This window comes from Rhincodon typus, chromosome 31 (assembly GCF_021869965.1).
Source record: "Rhincodon typus isolate 14 chromosome 31, sRhiTyp1.1, whole genome shotgun sequence".
NCBI classification, from domain to species: Eukaryota; Metazoa; Chordata; class Chondrichthyes; order Orectolobiformes; family Rhincodontidae; genus Rhincodon; species Rhincodon typus.
In genome coordinates, this window is record NC_063362.1 from 8709572 (window position 1) to 8734376 (window position 24805).

The 24805-nt window shown below is 42.8% G+C and overlaps 1 protein-coding gene across 1 annotated transcript in view; it reads left to right on the forward strand.

Moving 5' to 3' along the window:
- The window catches only part of agrn (agrin), a 503633-nt gene that overhangs the window by 15918 nt on the left and 462910 nt on the right, over window positions 1–24805 (forward strand). Inside the window, exon 2 of the mRNA XM_048614989.1 lies at window positions 2365–2626. Coding sequence (XP_048470946.1) covers window positions 2365–2626 — 262 coding nt within the window. The remainder of the gene's footprint in view (window positions 1–2364; window positions 2627–24805) is intronic.

A 24805-nucleotide genomic window follows, 5' to 3' on the forward strand; every position in this document is an offset into this window, starting at 1 on the left:
ACATGTACCTAGGTCCGGTGAAAAGTTTTGTTTGGCGTGCAGTATAGACAGATCATACCGTACTAAGTGCATTAGGGGAATAGAACAGAGTGAGGAATACAATGTTATGGTTGCAGAGATGGTGTGCAGAGAGTGAGATCAATGTTAAATTTAAAATTTGAATTCTCGAGTAGATGTTACAGATCCCATTATTTGAAGACATGCAGTGAATTCTTCCAATTTGGCAGACACCAGCTAAATGGATTTAAATTGTCACTTATCCCACTTGCCAAAGTTGAAACCTTCCAGTTGCCAAATTGGCTGCTCCAAAATAGCAAGTACATTTCCAATTTAATTAATTGGTAATGAAATACTCTGGGGCATCCTGAGGATATGAAAGATGTGGATATAAAAGTTTATCTTTCTTTTTCAGTGTTTCTCTGCCAGTTTGCCAGAGGCGTTGTACTTGGATCAAACACCTCTCTCTCTCTGTTTGCTTAGTGTCTCAAAGTGTGGTTTCCCGTTCTGTCTGCAACTCCCTCCCGTATGTGATGTTACACAGATCTGCTGGTGTTACACACTCGGGTGGATGAATTGCTTTCATGTGTGATTCATAATGTTACATGAAGCCAGAAGATTAGGAATGGGAGGGGCTGTTGGGGGAATGGGGCAGGGAGAGGAAGAAGGGTGTCGGCATGGCCTCAAGTGAATGTGGGAGAAAGGCTTGCGCTGGTTCCTCTTTCTGATCTAACTGTGGAACGTGACCTGGTCGACGTCAGTCTCCGAAATGAGTAATGTCTGTTTGTGAGCTGAGAAATTGAGGGCTGGATCCCCTAATAAAGAGGCAGAGAGATTTTGCAAAAGAATTCTAAAATTTAGAGGCTAAGCAGATAAAGACAGGGTTACCAAGGGTGCAGGCAATAGAAATTAGCAATGCATTGGAGGCCAGAGGGGCTTTGGTTATAAAGGAACATGGCAGCAGGAATAGGTCATTCAGCTTTTCCAGCCTGATCTTCCATTCTAGATATTGGTTAATCATCTACCTGAACGCCACATTCTCACACTATCCTCATGCCTTGATGTCAATAGTAACTAAAAATCTATCAATCTCTGTCTTGAAATTCATGGCAGAGCTTACACAGCCTTCCAGAGTAGAGAATTCTCTGTTAATACTTGTAGTGATAATTATAAGATTTACTATAATGAAACAGCCTTTTGGATTATGAGTAGTACGAACTTGTAAATGTATTCCTTTTCTTTCCTTCCCTTAAATGTTAATGGAGGTAAATTCTGATCAATTTGTGACAATGCTTAGCTTCCACTGAGCTCTTGAGCCACAGCCCTAGTAATAAGCAAAAGTGATGGGGAGAAAACATTTTCATGCAAGTGGTTCGGGTCTGCAACGCTCTGCCTGAAAGTGTGGTTCATTCAATGCTGAAAGAAGAATTGGGTTCTTCTGAAAAAAAAAGTGCAGGTTTGGGGAGTAGACAAGAGAATGTGTCTCCAAGTGAGTGCCTCAATTAGTGCCAAGCTATCAAATGGCCTCCTTGTGTTCCCTAATGATTGTGATCGCAGTCAGTAGGCTTGACAGTACTTCAGGGCTGCGGGAGCCAAGAGTATTCCTGATGATTGTAATTAAGTCCTCATCAATCATACGCATTGGGTGCCATGACGTAATGCTTCGCTTGCTAACTTGCAAAGACTAAGGGTGATTTAGAGGGCATTCAAGGATTTTGACCAGCAGCAGTGAAGGAATGGCAACATATTTCCAAGTCAAGACGGTGAGTGACTTGGAGGGGAAATTACAGATGGTGGTGTACCCATGTATCTGCTGCCCTTGTCCTTCTAGATGGAAGAGGTTGTGGGTTTGGAAGGCACTGTCTAAGGAGCTTTGGTGTATTTCTGCAATGCATCTTGTAGATAGCAGGTATGCACTGAGTGGTGGTGGAGGTAGTGTCAATCAAGCGGGCTGCTTTGTCCTGGATGGTGTTGAGCCTCTTGAGTGTTAGAGCTGCACTCATCCAGGCAAGTAGGAAGTATTCCATCACACTCCTGAGTTGTGCCTTGTAGATGATTGACAGGCTTTGGGGAGTTAGGTGTTGAGTTGCTCGCTGCAGGATTCCCCATTTCTGACCTGTTCTTGTGGCTTCAGTATTTATGTGGCCAGTTGAACACAATACTTCCTTCATACTCTCTCAACCTAGATTTTTTCTGAATCTCAAAAGTGGGACTTGAGTCTACAACCTTCTGCCTCCAAAGTGAGGGTATGCCTATAGTTGCATGTGGACCCTAAATTCACGAAGGGCTGGAAAATCATTTCTGTGCAGATCTGCCTCGCACAGGGAACTCTCGGTTTTGATCTTTATGCCCTGTTGTGTGTTGCAGGTACGTGTGTGGAGGTTCCTGAAAGGCCGCGAGACAGTGAAGAACGAGATTCTCCTGGATGGCGGGAATAAAGTGATGATCTGTGGCTTTGGCGATCCCTCAATCTGTGACAACCAAGTTTCCACGGGCGACACCCGGATATTCTTTGTCAACGTGGCACCGAAATCGATGTGGCCAGCTCACAAAAACGAGCTGATGCTCAGCTCCAGCCTCATGAGGATTACCCTTCGAAACCTGGAGGAGGTGGAAAATTGCGTGGAAGGTTTGGACTTTGTCTTTGTCCTTTTTTTTTCCTTTTGTGTTAGTTTGCTCAGCTTTATTTCCCTTTCTTCCCCTATGCCCACTCCCAATTCTGTCCTGGGCCTCTGATGCTCAGTCGTTCCTGTAGACTAAGCATGAGCATGGGAGGTTCTGTGTCAGCTGAACCGACATGTGTTATGGCTGATGTTAAAAGTAATGCCAGTCAGAAATCTTGAAGCTGACTGTTGGCAAACGGGTCCAACGTGGAAGAGATTGAAGCCGCGTCTGAATGTATCTTCGTCTTACATCCCCACACTTGTTTTTCAAAAAATTAGGTAGGAATCTTGAGGAAATGTTGAAAACATTATATATTTCCCCTATAGTGTACAGGTGCTGGAACCAAATGTTGCTCCTAATCCTGCATGTGAAGTACTTACATCATCCCCAAAAGATACAGGAAGGCTGTATCTAACTTGCATTTTAAGTGAGTCACCGTTTTATGGTAGGTAAATGCTGCAGCCAATTTGCACACAGCAAGGTCTCACGTGTAAGTATATACTGTGCTGCCAATTAGTATGTTTTGGTCATTATTTGAGAGAGGAATGTTGGCTGGGGCAACTTTACAAAGAAGCATGGGATCTTTCACCTGAACAGCTGGAAGAGAGGCTACTTAAATGCTTTATCTAAAGAGTGATGCTTCTGATAATGTAGCACTACCTGAGGTTTGTACATTTACATATGTCCTCAAGTGGGATTAAAAGATGAGTGTAAGGCAAGAATGCTAACTGAACTAGGCTGCAAACAGTGATAATTATCCTTAGTGCCTTCATTGAGGAAGGGGGAGATCTGTTGGATATCGTAATGCTGGTTGCTATCTGGTGACACTGTGCTGGAAATCTTACTCGTGTGGATGTCCGGCTAGGACTGTACTGGGCTTGTCTCTTATTCCTTCATCTGCGGTGTCCATGGCCACTCCTGCAATTAGATTCACATGTGCAAAATGACCACGCTGTTGTCAAGTAAGAGTTTCCAGCAGAGAGATACTGGAGTTACGGGAGCACCGGTAAAGAAAGAGGACCAGAAGTGGATTGGGGAGGGATAGAAGAGAAATAAAGACACAAATGAGTCACACAGCAAAGAAACAGACCCTTTGGTCCACCAAATCTATGCCAACCCACAAACACCAAACTACACTAATCCCATTTACCTGCACTTGATCCACAGCTGACTATGCCCTGGCATTTTAAGTGCTCATCCAGGTGCTGCTTAAATGCGTTGAGAGTACCTGTCTCCAGCACCATCTCAGGCAGCGCATTCTACCACTGTACCACTCTGCTTGGGAGAATCAAACACAGTCTATCTGCTTTCTCCTCATAACTGCGACTTTTCATCGGGCAGCATCCTGGTGAATCTCCTCTGCATCCTCTCCAGTGCAATCACATTCTACCGATAATGTGGCAACCAGAACTGACATAGTATTCCATCCACTGTGGCCTAATCAATGTTTTATAAAGTTGTAACATGGCTTACTTGCTCCTATAATCTACACCCTAGCTAATGAACACAAGCATCCTGTCTACCTGTGCTGACATTTTCAAAGCTCTGTGGATTGGTACACCAGGGTACCTTTGTTCCTCAGTACTCCCTAAGGACCAACTATGCATTGTGTAAATCCTTCCCTTATTAGAGTCCCAAATTGCATCACCTCACACTAATCAGGATTAAATTCCATCTGCCATTGTTCTGCCCAATTTACTTGCTGATTAATACCACACTATACCCAGAGACCATGCTCCTCAGTACGAACAACACCAATTTTCGTGTCATCTGCAAACTCACTAACGGAACCTTCTACTTTGACATCCAAGTCATTAATGTACATAAACAGCAAGAATCCCAGCACTGAACTCTGCAGTACACTGCTGGTCATAGGCTTCCAATTACAAAAGCAACGCTCTACCATCACCTTTTGCCTCTTTTTGTAAACCAGTACCCATGGGGTACCTGATCAATAGCCTTACTGAAGTCCATGTAAACCTCATCAACTGCACTACCTTCACCAATATAGTTAGTCACTGTTTTCCAAAAGACTCAATTAAATTAGTCAGGCATGATCTCCCTGAAACAGATCCGTGCTGACTGTCCCTGATCAACTCTCCCTTTCCAAGTGTTGATTAATTCTAACCTTCAGAATTTTTTCTAATAATTTCCCTACCACAGACCTCCAGACTAACTGGTCTGTAACTACCTAGCCAATCCCTGCTACTCTTCCTGAACAAACGAGCCACATAAGCTACTTTCCCATCATCTCCCGCTTCTCCTGTAGCCAGCATGCAGTGAAGTATCTCCACCGCCAATATCCTTCCTTGCATCCCATAGCCCTTAGGGATTTAGGCACCTTTTATGCCCATTAAACCATCGAGTACTTTCTCATTAATTTTAACATGTTCTAGACCCTCACAATCCCAACTGAAATCTCCAGCTACAATGTCTTAATCCTTTTTGAATACAACCAAAAAAAATTCATTTAAGACCTCACCCCGATCCTCAGAATCCAAGCACAGACTGCCCCTTTGGTCTCTAATAGGCTCCAATCTTTCCCTGATAATCCCCTTGCTCTTAATATACTTAAACTGCCTTAGGGTTTTCCGTAATCCCATCTGCCAAAGATATTTTGTGGCGCCTCTGCCCTCAAATTTTTTTTAAGCATTTCTCTACATCCTCTATACTTCTGAAAGGCCTCCCCTGTTTAAGCTGTACCTGACATATGCTTCCTTCTTTTTCTTTATCCCTTGACATCCAGAGTTTCCTGGACTTTTTACCTTTGCCCTTCACTCCTAGAGGGACATGCTGGCCCTCTGAATTCTCACTATAATACTTTCAAAAGGTTCCCACTTTCTAAATGTAGTCTTACCTGTAAGTAGCTGCTCCCAGTTTGTTTGCCAGATCCTGTCTAATGATAGTGAAATTTGCGCCCCCAGCCCCTCAATTTAAGACCATAAAATATAGGAGCAGAATTAGGCTATTTGGCCCATCAAGTCTTCTCCACTATTCGATCATGGCTGATATATTTTTCAATCCCATTTTCCTGCCTTCTGCCTGTAATCCTTGATCCTCTTACTATCAAGAACCTGTCTCTGTCTCAAAAACACGCAATGACTTGACCTCCTGCAGGAATGAGTTCCACAAGTCACCACCCTCTGGCTGAAGAAATTACTCCTCTGCAAAGTGATAAAGGGTCATCCCTTCACTCTGAGGCTGTGCCCTCAGGTCCTACTCTTGATTTCTTTATTCCCCCATTCCCGCTCCAAACCACGGGCAGGTGAGCATGAACTGTAGCCTTTGGGATCCGAGAACAGCAGATTCAATGTCCTCATTGTCTCCAATGTCAGAGTCATTTTTAGTTCTTCTGCTCCCTAACTGGTGAAGTCTGAGCTATTTTCTATGTTGTGTGAATGGGAGATTGTACGGAGCTATTGCAGCAGGTATTAATTGGAAAATCACTCCTAAACGCACACCATCCAGTTATGCAGCAGTTATATAGCTGTGTCATTTCATGTGACTTCCCGTTATCGGAGAAGGGGTTGGAATTTTCTTGCAAACTCTGTGCGTTCCTTTTCTGGAAGAAACTGAACTTGCATATCCCACTCTCATCAAATGAGATCACCCAAACACTAATTAGAGTATGGGCCCAAGATTTAATTCTTCAAACTCCTTGAAGTCCTTGCTTTTTGAGCATAGCTTAATGAAGCTGAAACATTTCAAGGGAATAAGATTATTTGTGTCAGCGCAGGACATGCGTTATGATCAGTAAACACTTCACAGACGTTTCTTGACGTGTTTCTCATTATGTGACTCAGATTTTATTACAGAGCATTGATTTCTTGTTTGATGAAGCTGTAAAGTTGGGGAAAAGATTGCAAGTATTATCAAAGTGACCACTATTACGGCAGGAGAAAGCTAATCTATGTTTGCAGTATTTGCCATCTGGTGTGTGTCCTATTTTTAGCCCTGTCATTTCTGTTTAAATTCCCACTGTACGTGTAGCCATGTCGTTAAACTAATTGTTAAGCAACGCCCATTATAAAATTTTTAGCTTGAAAAGCCACATGATGGGGGATTGGGTAATAATCTGTGACATGTCTAGATGTTCAAACTGGGGAAGAAGGTGAGTTTTAGCTCTACAATGCATTCCAATTCTATTTCTCCATGCCTTATTCTGAAGACATTGACTCTTTGCTGGTGTAGAAGTTACTGTTGTCTTCTGGAATTTTCACATGTAGTGTTGAATCTTAACTGTACCAGCCCAGCCTTCAACTTGGAAATGGTTGGTTTGACACAGTTAAAGCAGAGCTGTCTACAAGCGCCAGTGAATTTGAACAATTAAGACCTGTAATATGTAATGTAAACCAAGAAAGATCTTCATTCCTCATGAAACACATAGCCTCACAAATAAGGGGGAGCAGATTTAGGGCTGAGTTAAGAAGAAACTTCTTCACGCAATCTGTGGAATTCCCTGCCCAGTGAAGCACTTGAGGCTACCTCATTGAATGTTTGTTTTTAAAGCAAAGGCAGATTTTTGAACAGTAAACGAATTAAGGGTTATGGTGAGTAGGTGGGTAAGTGGAGCTGAGTCCATGGAAAGATCATCCATGTTCTTATTGAATAGGGGAGTAGGCTCAAGGAGCCAGATGACCTACTCCCGCTCCTATTTCTTGTGTTCTTATGCTGGACAATGCGCCTTGAGTAACAGTGTAGCCAGATCTGATAAAGGAGACACATAGCATTCTGAGACAACCCACCTTCACTCGTGTCTGTAGACATTTGATACATCCTGGCACATTGACCGGGACTGACTTCTGAAAAGTTAACATTTTGATTGTAAATTTTTTTTTCATTTTGTTTTTCCTCTCTCCTCCAAGGAGGTGATCTGTTGGACTACAGAAGACACTTGTTAGACCTCAGCTGGGAACCACATTACAGGAAAGACGTGACTGCATTGGAGAGAGTGCAGAAGGGATTTTGCAAGTTCCAGAAATGAGACACTTCAGTAAAAAGGATAGATTGAAGAAGTTGGGACTGTTCTTGCAGAAAGCAAGGCTGAGAGAAGAGTTGATGCAGGCTTTTCAAAATCCTGAGTGGACTGAATAGAGTAGATAGGGAGAAGCCGTTCTAGTTCATAAAAGAAACAAGAACGAGAGGGCATAGATTGAAAGTGATACGTAAAAGAAGCAAGGCTGATGTGACGGAAACTTTTCCACACGATGAGCAGTTCAGATATGGAGTGCACTGCCTGGAAATGTGGTGGAGGTAGGTTCAGTTGAGGTATTCAAGAAGGCATGACCATTTGGATAGAAATGGTGTGCAAGGGTATGGGGAAAGCCAGGAGATTGGCACGAGGTTTGAAGAGCCGGTACAGACATGATGGGTCAAACGGCCACCTTCTTGTAACAGTTGTGATTGAAACCCAAATCTGTTTTGCATTTTCCCATCCCAGCAGTGTGTCTTTTTTTTTGATTTACAATTGGTTCAGCACGATGGATGAGTTGTAGGTGCAGATGATAATTACACCTTAAAAGTAAGGCTGTAAATTGCTATGGGGGCATCCTGGGGTCATGAAAGGTGTTATATAGATGCTAATCTTTCCTTGTGCTCTTTATTTGCTGATCCCCAACTCACCTACCCATCACCACCACCAACTAAGTCTTTATTCGGGCATGTGGGGGGGGTGCAGTTCCAGGAAATACAATCAGACAGCCACATGATGATGATACCCCTAAACCATATTCTTCACACTGTTTCATGAGATCGGCCAACTCAACAACAGCTTCCATTTCGTTAGTACTTTGAAATGTAACAAACCTGCCAAACTGCATCACTTCATGAGTTGTAGGCAAGGAACAATGTGGGGTGACTGTGGATCCTTCCTGGATTATGCAGTTCAGTTTCACACTCGGGTGCTTGGCAGTCAGGATGCTGATCCAGAAAGAGTAATGGTGTGTGTTGAGCTGGTTAGCAATATCTCCTTTCCTATCCTGCACTGTGCTGCTGCTTCTTTCATGCCCTGTTGGAGAACAGGCATTAGCAATGGGCTGTGCTCCAGATCTCGCTGCAGAACAATACTGTGGATTAGTAGAATTTGCTGCAAAGCCCTGAGCTAATTGGATGGAAAGTTTGCTTGCTTTACCCCTGTCTATGTGAAAGTCCTTAAGCTGGGGTGTCTATCTTGTAGCTGTTAGGCCCATCTGAGCTATTAAGCCCTAGGAGTTCAAACTTCATATAGAGCAAACTGCTTTGTTGTATTTGTGCTTACAAAAACAGATTTTTCTAAGCCCTCAGTTGTGCTGAGTTACAGGCCTTGTCTCAATCATTGATAGGAGGATAAATAAGCATTTGTGATGCCCTGACTTGGAGTGAGCTGGATCATTCAGCCTGTGCAAGGACTCAAACAGGCAGCCAAATGTTTTGGTTTAACCAGCTTGGTCTCTATTGCCTGGGCCAGATGCGTAGATTTATTGCCTTTTGCCTCATTTAATGGATAAGTGCGAAATTGGAAGACTTAAATCCACAATCTGAGATGTAGCTATGCAGTCATGGATTGGAAGTTTAGAAAAGTAGCCAAGAAGATCAGCACTTGTGCATTATGAGAACCTTGTATGAGGATGCCCATCATCAGGTCCCCTTACATTGCTGAGTAACTGGCTCTCAATTCCCAGCCCTCCAGTTTGTGAACTCTCTGTGAACAATGCTATAAGTGGATAATGAAGGGCTGCAAAGTTAGTTTGCAGGTACAGCAAGTAACCAGGAAAGCTAATTTATTGCAAGGGGAATTGAATGTAAGAGTAGGGAGGTTATGCTTCAGTTATATAGGGCATTGGTGAGACTCTGTCTAGTTTACCACATTTTAAGGATAGGTCATAGATTGTTGGACAAAATCTTCTGCTTTTTAAAGGTCAGTTACTGGCTGATGTGTTGGAGAAGCTGAAATTGAACAGGGGCCTGAGAGAACATCATGCAATGATCCCATTAGCTGGGATTTGCTAAGACTGTTTGAAATTCCTTTTGCTTAATCAGAATTTGCACATGAAGAGAATGGTCAACTGATGTCACAGGTCAAGCACTGCACCCTCCAAATTTAAATTCTGCAAAAGAGAGTAGTCATTGGGCGTCTCTCTCACCATTGGTATGTGGTGAATATTTCTTTTGTTTTGCAACATTTGCTTCATGAAGTAGAGGGTGTGAGTGTTTTACTGGGGTGGCTGATGGGGTTGGGGGGGGTGATGTTGACTGTTGTGATATTTTCCTACAAGACTACTCTTGCACCTCCTGCCATCATTCACTACCATAATTCCTCCTTTGTCTTTTTTAATCTAGTGATTTAGTGGTAGAGCATACACCAACATAGGAGATTCTTGGATAACAAGAGTGCAAATTGCATGAAAACAGTAAATGTAGCTGCAATAGATCAGGCATAATAACTTGCTCCTTAGGGAGCTAATACAGATACATTTGCTCCTCACAAAAACTACAGTAGGACTCCTTGTCTCCACTACAGACTGTGTGTGACCCCAGTAGAGCAGGGGAGCTAATAGAGCATGACCATTAACCCCTTTAGAATCATTGTTTTATACAATGACTACAGATGTTGGGGATCGGAGATGTATGCAGATGTTAAATTTGTAAAGAAAGAGCTTTCTGCATGATTAGGATCACCAGATTGCCCAATGATATTCAAGGACAAATACATGGTGTATTGAACCAGACTGATCTTTGTCTTAGTCTGTTGAATTTTTAAAAATTCATTCGTGGAACGTGAGCATCACTAGCTAAGCCAACGTTTGTTGCCCATCTCTAAATGTTTTAGAGCAAGTGTACATGTGTCTTCTTGAACTGCTGCTATCCATGTGGTGTGGGTGCATCAACACATGTGAGGAAGGGCATTCCAGGCTTTTGACTGAGTAAGAGTGAAAGAATAACTCTAGTGCAGTGTGTTGCTAGCAGGGACTGCAGGCTAGAAAATGACAATTCATCATTGTACTTTACATTGTGTTTCATTATATCTGTCTAGAATGAGAGGTCATGGCTTTAGATTTTGTAGTGATTTTGTGACAAGGTCAGCCAGCTGGACCTCATAGAGTATGAGTTCCCTGACTGGCACCGTTAATCTGGTCCAATCAGGGAGCCCCGGCTGACATTAAGAGACCGGAGTGTCAAAGATACTTACACTGGTGCCTAACTCTGTATGAGTTAGTCAAGGAATGTTCATGTGTAAAGGGTGACTTGGCGATGAGATACTGGCCTCTGTAGAGCTACTTCAGTTATGTCATGATCCTATCTCTGTTTCCTATCTGATGGGATTTCCTGAAGGGCTTGACCTTGCAATTTTGGGTGTTTTGATGATTGGCCATTTGGTTAAGACCACAGAGGCAATGATGTGTAAGAAAGCTGTACTTTGTGTAAAATATAATTTTGGATGAGGAAGGAAATGGGGGAGGTGGAAGTAAAATGGATTAATATTTGTATTGCGTTTTGAATGTGTTATTTGTCTAGAGGGAGGATGTTGAGGATCTATATGCTAGACCTTTCCTGGAAACAATGTGTAGGAAGCTTGTTAGCAACTCAGTTTGTCACAGTCATTTTTCAGTATTGTGTTTTTTTTCACTTGTTTCTAGATGTATCTTTGTTAAGCTGCCAAAAGGACTGACTAAAGTAAAACTGTATTTTGCACCTGACTATTGTAAAATGCTCACATTGCTCCAAATGATATTGTCTCCCCTTCATTCCAGTTGTGTCAAATTCCTTTGTTTTACAAAACAAACCAGCAGCCGCAGACTGAAAGCTCATCTGGCTGTCTGGAATTGAAAGAGTGAGTCTCCAGCTGTCATATGCATGGGTATTTCCTTAAGATGATGGGAATAGGTGTATCACCAGGGATTGCATCTATTAAAGAGACCCACTCACCAAATCCAAATCCAAAGCCCTCCTGTCCTGCCTACACATCTTACCCTGTCTTTCCTGTTCCCCTCTCCTCCTGAAGGCTGGTTGAAGGATAATACAAGTAGATCTTCAATATCTCAATGAGGTCATGGGCATGTCTAGCCTGTGAGGGCTGGTTATTATGGGCCAAGAGTATTGCAGTTACTGTTAACTTCATACCCACAAGTGTGCTTCACATACATGTCTCTAAATAAGGAGAACAGTTTAACTTGTTTTTCACCATCTGTTTTTTTTTAATATCCTTAAGTGGCAATCAATGATCAAGAACCTTCCTAGTGAGCTATAGACCAGGTATGAGAAAAATAAGCTTTGCTTTTCCAAGTTATTTTTTGTTTTACCTGCTCATTGAGTGATTCCTGCTAACTGCACACTACACTTTTCTGTTTTGTTTTTACAATGACAGCATGCAAACACAACTTTAGTTCTGATGGGTCATGAATATCAGTCAAGAACCTGACCAAAGTGGACTGCTTTTTTCAAAAAAAAAAGTTATTTTTTGTAGCTTTCCTCAGGAAAATTTTTAAATGATGGTTGTAGTCGAGATAGCAGTTTTCAAAATAAAAGAAAAATCGCTGTTGGAAGCAGAACATGAGGGGACGATATCTCATACTGCCATAGACATTTTACCACAACTGGATCACCTACGCTTTGGAAGGTTAAAGAAACTTACTGATTTTCCTACCTTCTCATACATTTCACAGTGAATAGTGACTGCAGCACAAGCAGACAGATTGCTAGAAATCTGGTCATCATCAAATCTCCCAGCTGTGGTCCTGCTATTTATTTCACTTTTTTTTTCACTGGAAGTGCTGACCAGGCCACCAGTTGTTGATTACCCCTAATTGCCCTTGTACTCAGTGGCTCACTAGGTCATGTCAGAGAGCAGTTAAGAATCAATCACATTGTGTGGGTTTGCAGTTGGACACAGGCCTGACCAGGTAAGGACCTTCTGAGCATTAGTGAACCAAATGAGTTTTTACATCAATGATGGACTCATCGTCGTCATGGTCATTGTCATTATGATCATCATCATCGTTATCATCATTTGAGACAAATGTTCATCTGTGGATTTTATTATAGAGCCATACAGCATGGAAACAGATCCTTTGTCCACCATGACCATAATCCCAAATAAACTAGTCCCTGCCTGCACTTGGCCAAAATCCCTCAATATTTGTTATTCACGTACATGTATAAATGTTGTAACTGTACCTGCATTCACCATTTCCTTTGGAAGTTCCTTCCACACACGAGCCACTCAGTGTTTCTTTTTAAAAAAAAAACTGCCCTGCATGTCTTTTTTAAATCTTTCTCCACTTACCTTAAAAAAAATATGCTCCCTAGCCTTGAAATCCCTCACCCTAGGGAAAAGACACCTGCCATTTACCTTATCTATATCTCTCATGATTTTATAAATCTCTATAAGGTTACCTTTCTACCTCCTACTTAATACTAACTGAATTTAAACTCCACCAGTTACTGTGGTGGTATTTGAACCCATGACCCTGAATGTTAGATTACTAGTCCAATGACCTTACCACTATACCACCATCTCCCCATCAGGGCATAGGAAGCTTGTACTCTTTAATTATAGCCTTTTGTAAAAACCAAAAGAACTGCATATGCTATTAATCAGAAACAAAAACCGAAATTGCTAGGAAATCCTAGCAGGTCTGGCTGCATTTGTAAAGAGAAATCAGAATTTAACATTTTGAATCTGGTGACTCTTCCTCCGAACAGGACCTGTAAATCTCAAACTCTTATTTCTCTTCACAATGCTGCCAAACCTGCTGTGCTTTTCCAGCAATGTTGGTTTCAGTTTTTGGGCCTTTCGTAAAATGTTAATTGAAGCCTGTTTTTAAAAAAAATCTTCCTTTTTGAAAGTTCCATCTTTATCGTATAGGGTTCCCTCTGGAGTGGGATTACTGTGTATCCAGGTAGATTCCATGCTAAGGGAATGGGTTGGGATGATGGTCTGACAGGAAAACCTGAGCTCGGAGGCAAAATTTGCAAAATGCGTGCAATTGAGAATGGTGCGCAGAATTTACTGTGGCAGGAACTGTTTAATCTCAGTAGATTCATTGGCTCACAGCCATGAGTGTGCAGTGCAGCTGGTTCCTAAAGTCCATTTGTACACTCTTAGAAAGGCATTTGACTGAGACCAAGTCATTTGCCAAGCTCAAATGTCATTGCACCATCAGAGTATCACTATCAAATGGACCTGGTTAAGTCCCACCAAAGAGACCTGCTCTTTGCTTAATTGTCTGATCTTTTTCACTTGGACTGAGGTGAAAAAAGGCTTCCATTCATATAGTGCCTTACATGACCACCAGCCATCACAAAGCATTTTGCTGCATAAGCAGTGTTTTTGTTTTGAGCGTGGTCACCATGTTGTAATGTAGGAAAGTACAGCAGCTAACCTGTGCACAGCAAGCCCCTACAAACAGCACTGCAATAATGTGTGGGGGATGGTTAGCTCACTTAGCTGGATGGGTGGTATGCAGTGTGGGTTCAGTTCCTGTCTGGGCTGAGATTCCCATCTTCTCTATCTCTCTCCTTGTATGAAGAATCTGGAGTTAAACTCAGCACCAACCACCTGTCTTTTTATTGGGATTATGATGACTTTATTAATGGTGAGATATCACGGGAACAGGTTATTGATTTGAAGGATGAGTATCAGTAAGGACGCCAGAGAGAATCCATTGCTTAACTTTGAAGTAGTGCCACAAGACCATTTAAATTTTCAGAGCCACTGGGTGGTATGGTACTGAAAGAAGGCACAGGATTTCCTCATTACTTGTGCTGGGATCAGGGGAAGGAGTTGGTCCGACTTGATCTTTGGGTTCAAGCCTAGAGTGGGATTTGAACCCACAATATTCTGAGTCAAAGACACATGCTACCAACTGACATGAAGCGGCCTCTACTGCACTGAGCTAGAGTCATACAGCACGGAAACAGCCCCTTCAGTCCAACTTGTCCATGCTGACCAGATGTCCTAAATTAATCTAGTCCCATTTGCCAGCATTTGGCCCATATCCCTCTAAACCCTTTCTATTCATGTACCCATCCAGATGCCTTTAAATGTTGTAATTGTACCAGCCTCCACCACTTTCTCTGGCAGCTTGTTCCATACACACACCACCCTCTGCATGAAAATGTTGCCCCTTGGGTCCCTTTTAAATCTTTCACCTCCCACCTTAAACCTATGTCTTCTAGTTTTGGACTTCCCTACCCTGAGGAAAAGACCTTGACTATTTACCCTATCCATGCCTCTCATGATTTTATAAACGTCCTATAAGGTCACCTCTCAGCCTTTGACGCTCCAGGGAAAATAGCCCCAGTCTATTCAGCCTCTCCCTGTCGCTCAAACCCTCCAACTCCTTGTCAATCTTTTTCTGAACCCTTTCAAGTTTCACAACATCGTTCCTAAAAGGGGATAAAAAAGAATTGAATGGATTATTCCAAAATTGGCCTGAATTCTGGTCTCCCTGCTATAGAAAAGATGTTGTGAAACTTGAAAGGGTTCAGAATAGATTAGCTAGAGGAGAGGTTTTGAAACATTAGCCGGGTTTCTCACTCCCATCGCTGTCCAGTGATTACTCTGGGAACGATGTGGGTACAGGCAACTTGCCAACTGAGCTGTACCCATGTGCTGACTGCATTTGGGAGAGGAGACCAGGGAACCTTTTTCTGCAGAAAGCAGTTACTTTTTAAAATGATGAAACCCAGGCAAAACAATCCACAGCATCCAACAGTTACCGTGCTGCCAAAGATTAATGTCATTGAGACTGGAATGTGAGCTTTATTCCATGCATGAGAAAATAGCCTGATTCTCAAGGTTTTTTTTTGTGTGTTGCACCTATTCACAAACTTGGATGTGGTTCAGAATTCCCAGAGAACAAAGAGACATGTATCCTACTGGCTCAGGGAGTGAACCTGGTGCGTATAACTACGTACAATACCGTTCTCTCACTCAACACTAATGCTGTGATAACTTGTTAAAAGAAAGTGTGTTGGACTGGATGAATTGTGTGACCTTTTAAGAGACAATGTTGATCTTCTTCAGTACAACCCAGCCATAAATTTCAGAAAAATAAGAGTCAATTCTTGTTTTCTGCTCATTGTGACCACACAGTCATACTGCGGAGCTGGAAAGTGGTGAAGAAACATCATTTAGTGTTCCTGATTGATCCAGAGTTCCTAGTGTTCCTGATCAACACCTGGTGAATGCTGCAGGGAAGTTGTGCTTGCGTGCATTCCTGGTGGAGATCTGGCCAGTCTTGGCTGTGAGGTCTTCCTCATAGTCAACATCTGGTATCTAGAGCTGTACGTAAAGGGTAGTAGTTTGAGGTGAGAGATCAGAAAATGGCCATCAACTCTGCAACTGTATGTAATAAACACAACCTGTACCCTATGAAGGAGAAATATATTAGAAAGGGGTGGAAGTGTCTACCTATTGCATAAAAGCAGTCATGGCCCAGACCTTTTCTTGAGCAGTCTCTTCCAATAATGTGCATTTGCACTTTAGCACTGTGAAAATGTGAACGACCGTGAGTTCCTGCCTCATTGGAAGAATGTTTGGATGAGGTTACGTCAACAGGAGTTCTTGGAGAAGTTAGAACAGGAAGTGTTGGAGAAACTCAGCAGGTCTGGCAGCATGTGTAGAGAGAGAAACAGTTAATTTTTCAAGTCCAATATGACTCTTCCTGATGAAATGTCTGCTTTCACTGGCCAGTTTTCTAGTACAAATGAAGTGATCCAACGATAACTTGCAGTATAATGGTACACTGGTTTGTGCTCAAGAATTCAGACATTACCTTCTCATGAGAAAATACATAACAGTGAAACAACCTATTCTACACAAACGTCAGCAGTGCATAAATTTGCATGGTAGAGTTTTCAAGTGAAGACTGATGAGTGACATGTGACATTGTCTGAAACTCTGATAATCCCTATCGTCCCTACCATTTAATTTTTCATGGTCTATTGCAGAGCAGCACCAGCTATTTGTCCTGGTATCTTCCTTTCCAATAGTTTTACAATTGGAGTAACATGATAGAATAAGCTTCTTCCAAGTTGGAATAGCACCAATGAAAGAACTTGCATTTAGATATAACCTTTTGCAATCCCTGCCACCCTAAAGTGCTTTACGGTCAATGACATACTAATGAATGGTAATCTCCATGGTCATAAAGGTAGGTTCAGCAGAGAATTTGCATGCAGCTAAGTTACACAAACGGCAATGAGGTGACTACTGTGTAGTTGACATGATCTCCGTTAAAGGGTAAATGTTGGATGAGACAGCTATCCTGTGCTTCAAACAAATGATCCTATGGGATCACTAATAATCGTGAGAGGAGAGTCAGGGTTTTGGTTTATTCTTCCCCCCAGAGGTAGCAGCCCACATTATTGCAGAAGGTGCTGTACTAACCACCTACAGCCTGAACCCGGGGGTGAGTGTTACCAATCGCCAAGGCTGACACACAATGCTTTGTTTTGTTTTAATCCCTGTGACCAAATCCGAAACATGATTACAAGTCAAACTTAGAAAATATTGGAAGTCACTGTGGAGCAATGAATCTGAAACACCTTCAGCATAAATTAACAAGCAAAGTTCAAATTACAGATGCTACATCCACTGCAGCACACACCTACCACCTACACCCAAATGGGTTGTGTGCAAGAGAGCCCTCTGTCAACTTTCATCATGCATTCAGTGTCAGGTTGCTCCAGCAACTTTGCTTTCAGGAAGTGGAAGATTTCCTAGATGACAGTTCAGCTTCTGTAAAACTTCTATTAAATAGGAGTTTTGACCTAAGCACTGCTAAACTCCTCCGAGGCCAGTGAATCAAAGGCTTTGACTCCACCCAACATTCAGTTCCTTCTATATTCTAACCTTGAGATGGCAAATTCCCAAACATTTGGGGAATGTTGTTAAACTGAGAGCAGCTTGAAAGCCCCTGCTTCCCACTGACAAGCTGATATTCCTTTAGTTGGGATGTTGGCAGGTTTAGGATAAGGATGACAACAGGGATGACATTTATCCAGTGTATTCAAGCTTTAAAAAGGTAACAATGTCAAAGGTGTGACACAAAGATAGGTGAAGGGGCAGATAAAGTTGGGGAAACATGGAAGCTGCAGAAGGACCTGGACAGGGTAAAAGAGTGGGCAGGTGGAATACAACATGGGAAAGTGTGAGGTTATGAGCCTTGGTAGGAAGAATGGAGATGTAGACTTTTCTCTAAATGGTGAGAAACTTTGGAAATCTGAAGCATGGAATGTCTTGGGAGTCTTAGTTCAGGATTCTCTTCAGGTTAACATGCAGGTTCAGTTGGCAGTTAGGAAGGCAAATGCCACGTTAGCATTCATTTCGAGAGGATTAGAATACAAAAGCAGGGATGTAATGCTGAGGCTGTATAAGGACCATCGGAACATTGGAATTAAGAGCAGGCGAAGGCAATTCACCCCTTCATGCCAGCTCCACCATTTAATATGATCACGGCTGATCTTATTCTTGCCTCAACTCTACTTTCCTGCCTGGCCCCCATAACCCTATATCCCACTTTTCATTAAAATATGCCAACTTCTTTCTTGAGTCTGTTTGACTGTGCCTGTACTGCAAGTCTGGGGCAGTGAGTTCCACAGATTCAAAACCCTCCTGAGAGAAGGAGTTTCTCCTCCTCTCGGTTTTGAACCCAAGGCTGTGGTCAGACTGCATTTGGAATGTTGTAAGCAGTTTTGGGCCCTTCTGGGGAAGGATGTGTTGGCCTTGGAGGCCATCTGGAGAAGGCTTTTTTTAAAAAAAAATGACCCCAGGAATGAAGGGATTTTCACATGAGGAGTGGTTGAGGACTCTGGGTCTGTACTTGATGATGGAGTTTAGATGGATGATTGGGATCTGATTGAAATTTACAGAATATTGAGAGGCCTGGGTAAAGTGGACGTGGGGAAGATGTTTGCACTAGTCGGAGAGACTGGGACCTAAAGGCACAGCCTCAGAGCGAAGGGACAACCCTTTAGAACTGAGACGAAGAGGAATTTCTTCAGCCCGGGGGTAGTTATTCTATGGAATCTGTTGCTACAGTGGGCTGTCACTGAGTGTTTTTAAGATAAATAGGTTCTTTTTAGTAAGGAGATCAAGGGTTACCGGGAGAAGGTAGGAGAATGAGGTTGAGAAACAAATCAGCTATGAAGGGTGGCACGGTGGCTCAGTGGTTAGCACTGCTGCCTCACAGCGCCAGGGACCCAGGTTCAATTCCACCCTCAGGTGACTGTGTGGAGTTTGCACATTCTCCCTGTGTCTGTGTGGGCTTTCCTCTGGGTGCTCCAGTTTCCTCCCACAGTCCAAAGGTGTGCAGGCTAGGTGGATTGGCCCATGCTAAATTGCCAATAATGTTCAGGGATATGTAGATTACAGGAATGGGTCTGGGTGGGATGCTCTGAGCATCAGTGTGGACTTGTTGGGCAGAAGGGCTTGTTTCTACACTGTAGGGATTCTATGGTCAAATGGTGGAGCAGACTCAATGGGCCGAATGGCCTAATTCTTCTCCTGTACCTGATGGTCTGATTGCAGTAATTGTGTACTGTCCACTTTCATAAATCCAAAAGTCTTCTTCCTCCCTCCCTTTTTCTCCATGAAAATTTCACTTTGTTATGTTACTTCCCTTGAGAATAAATTGCTCTTTGGCTGGACTAATAATTTCCTTACGGGTCTGTAATTTCATACAAGTGATTGCTTGCTAGGGTAAGTTTTGTTCCATAACTGCCTTTTGCTCATAAATGAAGCTGGAGAGTTTGTTCACAGGCAATTCAACATTGGGAAAGGCCGAGTGCTAAACCCAGTCTGTGTCTCTGCAAGCACACATTTTCCAGTAGAATCCTAGAATGGTGACCAGGAATGGGGGTTAAGGATGACTATCAACACCTGAGATCAGTTAACTCCATGTTGACCAGGGAATAAGACTGGGCTCATCCTGGTTTGTAGGGCTCAGTTACACTTTGGTAAGTCTCTAGAGATAATAAGAACTGCTCATGCTGGCGTCAGAGAAAACACAATGTGGACCTGGAGGAACACAGCAGGCCAGGCAGGAGCAGAGGAGCAGTAAAGTTGACGTTTTGGGTTGGGACCCTTCTTCAGAAATGGGGAGGGGGAAGGGAGCTCTGAAATAAATAGAGGAGGGGTGGGAATGGGGAAGGTAGGTGGGATGGTGATAGGTGAGTGCAGGTAGGCAGTGGTGGCGATTGGTGAGGAGGGAGGAGCGGATAGGTGGGAGAGAAGATGGAGAGGTTGTGTCAGGTCAAGGAGGTGGAGATGAGAGGGAGGGTTCGTCATGGGATGAGGCCGGGGGTGGGGAGATTTTGAAACTGGTAAGATCCAGTTTAGGCCTATGGGTTGTAGGCTGGTAAGTCTGGCTTTTTTAAACAATGTGTTAAACAAAAGTAACTTAATCATACAACATCTTTAATGGAGAAGCGATATGAAATGCTTCATCATTGTAGCAAAACTAACTCTGAACAAAATGACGGTTGATTTAAGGCCCATCTTAAAAGTTACCGAGGAAAAGGGCTAAGATCATAAAGAGGAATACTTGAGCGTTGGGATTAGACACCAAAGATATGATCCACTGGACATACAAAATGCGCAAGAAGGTGGATGTTGGTGGAAAGCAGACATCTTTTATTGTGCATCATCAAAAACCAAGAATCAGACCATCCAGAATGAATTGTGTGTTCACGTGTTGAAATTTTGGGAAGATGCAAAGCAGAGTTTAAAAGCTTGAGCATTTTCACGCAATACAAATCTGAGCCTTCACTCCATCTGTTAACTGATCATACCCACCAACACGCCTGATGCCTACACTGCTACAACTCGCTGTAACTATTTGTCTGTACATTCTGATGATAAAATGGCTTGCTGATCCAGTGCTGAGCATACGTGGTTGCTTGTGCATGCACAGATATGTACGCACGCGTGCACATATACACACATATACACGTGCACATATGCGCGCACGCACATGTTGGACCAAAGCCTGGCCAGAGCGGTGCTGTTTGAGAGAGTAGGACAGCACTGCTGTCAGACATGTGAAATGAAATATTTGAAATACCAGAGGAGATTGTGTTTGCTGGGGGTATGGCCAAACTTTCACATCAAATTCACTGAGAAACCCTAGGCTGGGTGAGAAATTCTTTTCTTTTAAACTAATACCTGCTATTTCTTCCCCTTTATTTTTGTCTCCACTGCTCCCTTAATAATTGACCAGCCTCGTTGGATAATACACAGAGCAAAAATGTAGACATGTAACCTCTGTTTTAATGCTAAGTGTTAGCTCAGCTGGTCTCAGGTCTGGCTGACCTTCATAATCCCATGGGAGTGGAAATTTAAAGTGGAGTAATTGGTTGGGTTCAGAATCTTGCTTCAGATTGGTGAAGCACCTGTCACCCATTGGAAATCGCATCAAGCTACTGCCTCAGTAATGTCCTTTTGTACAATGGACAGAATATCCATGGAACCTGAGAGAGAAACATTAGCCTCGATACTGCTTGCTCTTGTTTCAATATATAACAGTATCACCTTTGTTCACCTGGAGAGGTAGGTGGAACTGTGCCACATCTAAAGGAGAGGGGGATGCAAAGGTGCCTAATGGGCATGGTAACCTTGCTATAGTCCCTTCTGTCTCTTGCCATTCTCCTCCTGTCAACACTTGTACTTGAACTGTGATAAACTTCGATGAAATGTTGTGAGACTAAGTAGAGTAGGTTTTTTCCCCATAGCCCTCTGGGCGGTGTGGTGGCTCAGTGGTTAACAATGCTCCCTCACAGTACCAGGGACCTGGGTTTGATTCCAGCCTCGGGTGACTGTCTGTCTGTCTGTGTGGAGTTTGCATGTTCTCCCCGTGACTGCATGGGTTTCTTCTGGGTGCTCAGGTTTCCTCCCACAGTCTGAAGATATGCAGGTTAGGTGGATTGGCCATGCTAACTTACCCCATGGTCTAGTGATGCGCAGGCTAGGTGGAAATGCCGTAGGGATGGATTGGGTCTGGGTGGGATGCTGTTCAGATGGACGGTGAAAGTTGATGGTCTGAATGGACCTTTCTGTACTGTAGGGAATTCTACGACTTTAATAATCTGTCTTAGCCTTGAATATACATAATGGTCTTTTGCAATAAAGAATTCCACAGATTCGCCATCCTTGGAGAGAAGAAAATCCTCCTCACCTCTGCATTAAATTGCAACCCCTGAATCTGCGGTTATGCCGTCTGGTCCTAATCTCCCAAAGGGGAAGCGTCCTTGCTACATCTATCCTGCCAAGTCTCTGATTCTCAACATTTAACTCTTGTTTCTCTATTTCAGACACTGCCAGTCTTGCAGAATTTTTGCAGCACTTCCTGTTTTCAGATCAGCAGCATCTGTTGTCTGTTGCTTTCAGTTTTGTGTATCATCATAATCTCTGGAATGTGTGCAATGATTCTTTTGCAGAGTAAGGCATGGTTTCCAAGCTCTCTCGCCACGCATCTATTAAATGATTTCATTGCAAATTTTCTGAACAGAGTGGATAATCTTTCAAAGACAAACTAAAATCTTAGCCAACGCTTTACAATGAAAAGAAAAACCTGATTTCTTTCTCTTTACACCTACTAGTGGACTAGCTGTGTACTTGTTGCATGAATTCACTTTTAAATATTCCACCGTGTGTCTTTAAGCTGAGCTGTTAGAGTTAATGGAGGTGGAGGGGAGAAGTCAAGATTCCTCGAAAGATAAAAGTTGGCCAGAGAAAATATTTAAATTTTCTGCCAGTTCAGCCACTGATTCTTCTGAGAGAGGTTTACAGACAAACAGCAAGCGCCAAACTGAATCTTCACATGTGACTGGAGAAGTAAAAGTGCAATTGTGTGTTCGTTGAATAGTTTATTTTAAATCTGTGATTGGGCTTTGAGTGAGCCACTCAGTCGCAGCACAAGGATGGGAAGTCAATCTTATTAACCTTGAAGAGATTTGAAAATGAATGCCATAATCATTCTCGGTGGTTGCAGAGATGAACGGTTCAGAAAATATTACAAACAGCGGTGGGTCCTGTTCTTCCCAGCTGTTGTATATTTACCTCAATCATTCTGAGAGCGAGAGTTCACTTTTAGAGCTCTGTTTTTAGACAATACCAAATAGATATCCTCCTTTACCCTTCCTCATCTTCTTCAGTCAGAAGTGTTTGCTACTAAAGACTTGAGCTCTGTCTATGCCCTCATTTGCACCAACTCTCACTCATTGAACACCACTGACCTCAAATAGTTTCTGATCTGCTGATATCCTTTCTGGATTGTCAAATTCTTAGCATCCTTTTTTTTTTCAAATCCTCCCATTGCCACACCCCTGCTTAGCTTTGTCATCTCCTCCGAGATCTCTGTGCTCTTCCAGTTCCAGCCTCCTGCAAAACCAACCCCCATGCGCACATTTTCATTGGCCTCACCGTGCTTCCTATTATCAAGTGTCAAAACTCTGGAGTTCCTTTCCTGAACGAGCCTCCACCCCTTCCTTTTCTAACATGCTCCCTGAAAGTTTCCATTTGACCAAGGTAACCTGTGCTGACATTTTCTTGTGGCTCAGTGTCTGATTTTGTTTGGTGCTCCTATTAGGTGCTCTGGGTCATTTTACTCTGCTTTATGCTGTAAATGGACCAGTTTTTCCCCATGGCAGCACAGCTGTGGGTCTGCTCTAGACCCTTCTCTTCATGAGCTGGACTGGGCCAGTGTTGTGGGCCAGCCCACCCTGTGGCTCAGTGGGCACATGGTGCAGATTTGGGTGCTTTTAAACCTGATGATCTCTCCCACTTGACCTTTGAACTTTGAGTTTGTCCCATCTCCACTGGAATCCAGAGGTGCTGTATGGCAACTTTGTGGCGGGGCAATGGGGAGAGAGGAAACATTTGACAAAGTTCATGCAGAGGTAGTAAAAACTGCCGATGCTGGAGTCAGAGAAAAGACACTGTGGAGCTGGAGGAACACAGCAGGCCAGGCAGCATCAGAGGAGCAGGAAAGCCAACTCCAACTCCAAGGCATGAGCTCAAGAGTTGAAGCTGATATGCTGAGGCAGTGCTGCATTGTGCCATCTTTCAGTCAAGGCAGTAAACTGAGGTCCTGTATATCTACTTGAGTGGCAATTAAAATCGCAATGCAATATTGGAAGGAAGCATGAGGCATATATCTTGCTAGTGCCCAGACCAGTAATAATCCTTCATTCAGTACCACTAAAAAGTAGTCATTATTACCTTTTGATAACAGTACGATCTTGCCCTGTTCCCTGCATTACAACAGTGATTACATTTCAGAAGTACTTTATTGGCTACAAAGTAGATGGTTATGAGAAGGGTTGTACAAAAGTGAATCTTACAGTTGCAATATAAATGCAAGGTGTTGTTTTAATCAGACTAGCATTTTAAGGTTGGAATAAAGCGGCAAAGTAAGCTGTGCCTTAAAAAGATGGGGTCATTTCAGAAATTCTGATTACAATGTAGTTTAGATTTGATGTAAAAATAGCAAAAGATATGGGAAAGGCAAGGCTACTTCACTAGGAAGAAACAAATTGTTACATGGTGAATAAAAATGTGGCCCAGCTTGAAATTGTTGCATAGAATTTTAGATGAGGGATCCTAAGTATGTAAGTTGATTTGTGGATAGAACCCAAATCATGTAAGGTCCAACAATTTTAAAAATAAGACAAGTGTAGCTAAGGTTTGAGATTTCTCAGTTGTTAAAAATTGTAAAGAGTTTTTGATCAAGTGAACAAGGACACACTGTTTCCACTGGCAGGAGAAGCAGTAATCCAAGGCCAGAAATAAGATAATTGACCAAAAAGAACCCAGAAGGAAGATGAGAATTTATTTTTAGGCAATGGGTTATTTTGATCTGAAATGCACTGTCTGAAAGGGTGGTGGAAATATGGATGAATGAATGATTTTTATTGTCATGAGTATTTTACTGTGAGAGAAGCAGTAAAATACAGTGAAAATCTTTTCCACTGTCACCACAATCCAGCACCACTTTAAACAGTTTAAAGAGTAAGAAAAAAACAATAGACAGATATAGCTTTAAGGAGAGTCCATCAGTCCTGAGCCAGCTCATCAATGAAACCTGCGCACCACCCCTTCTCCACTGCCTCATCGCAGTCTACACTGGAACCAACCAACATCAATGTTGTCCCTCTTCAGGTG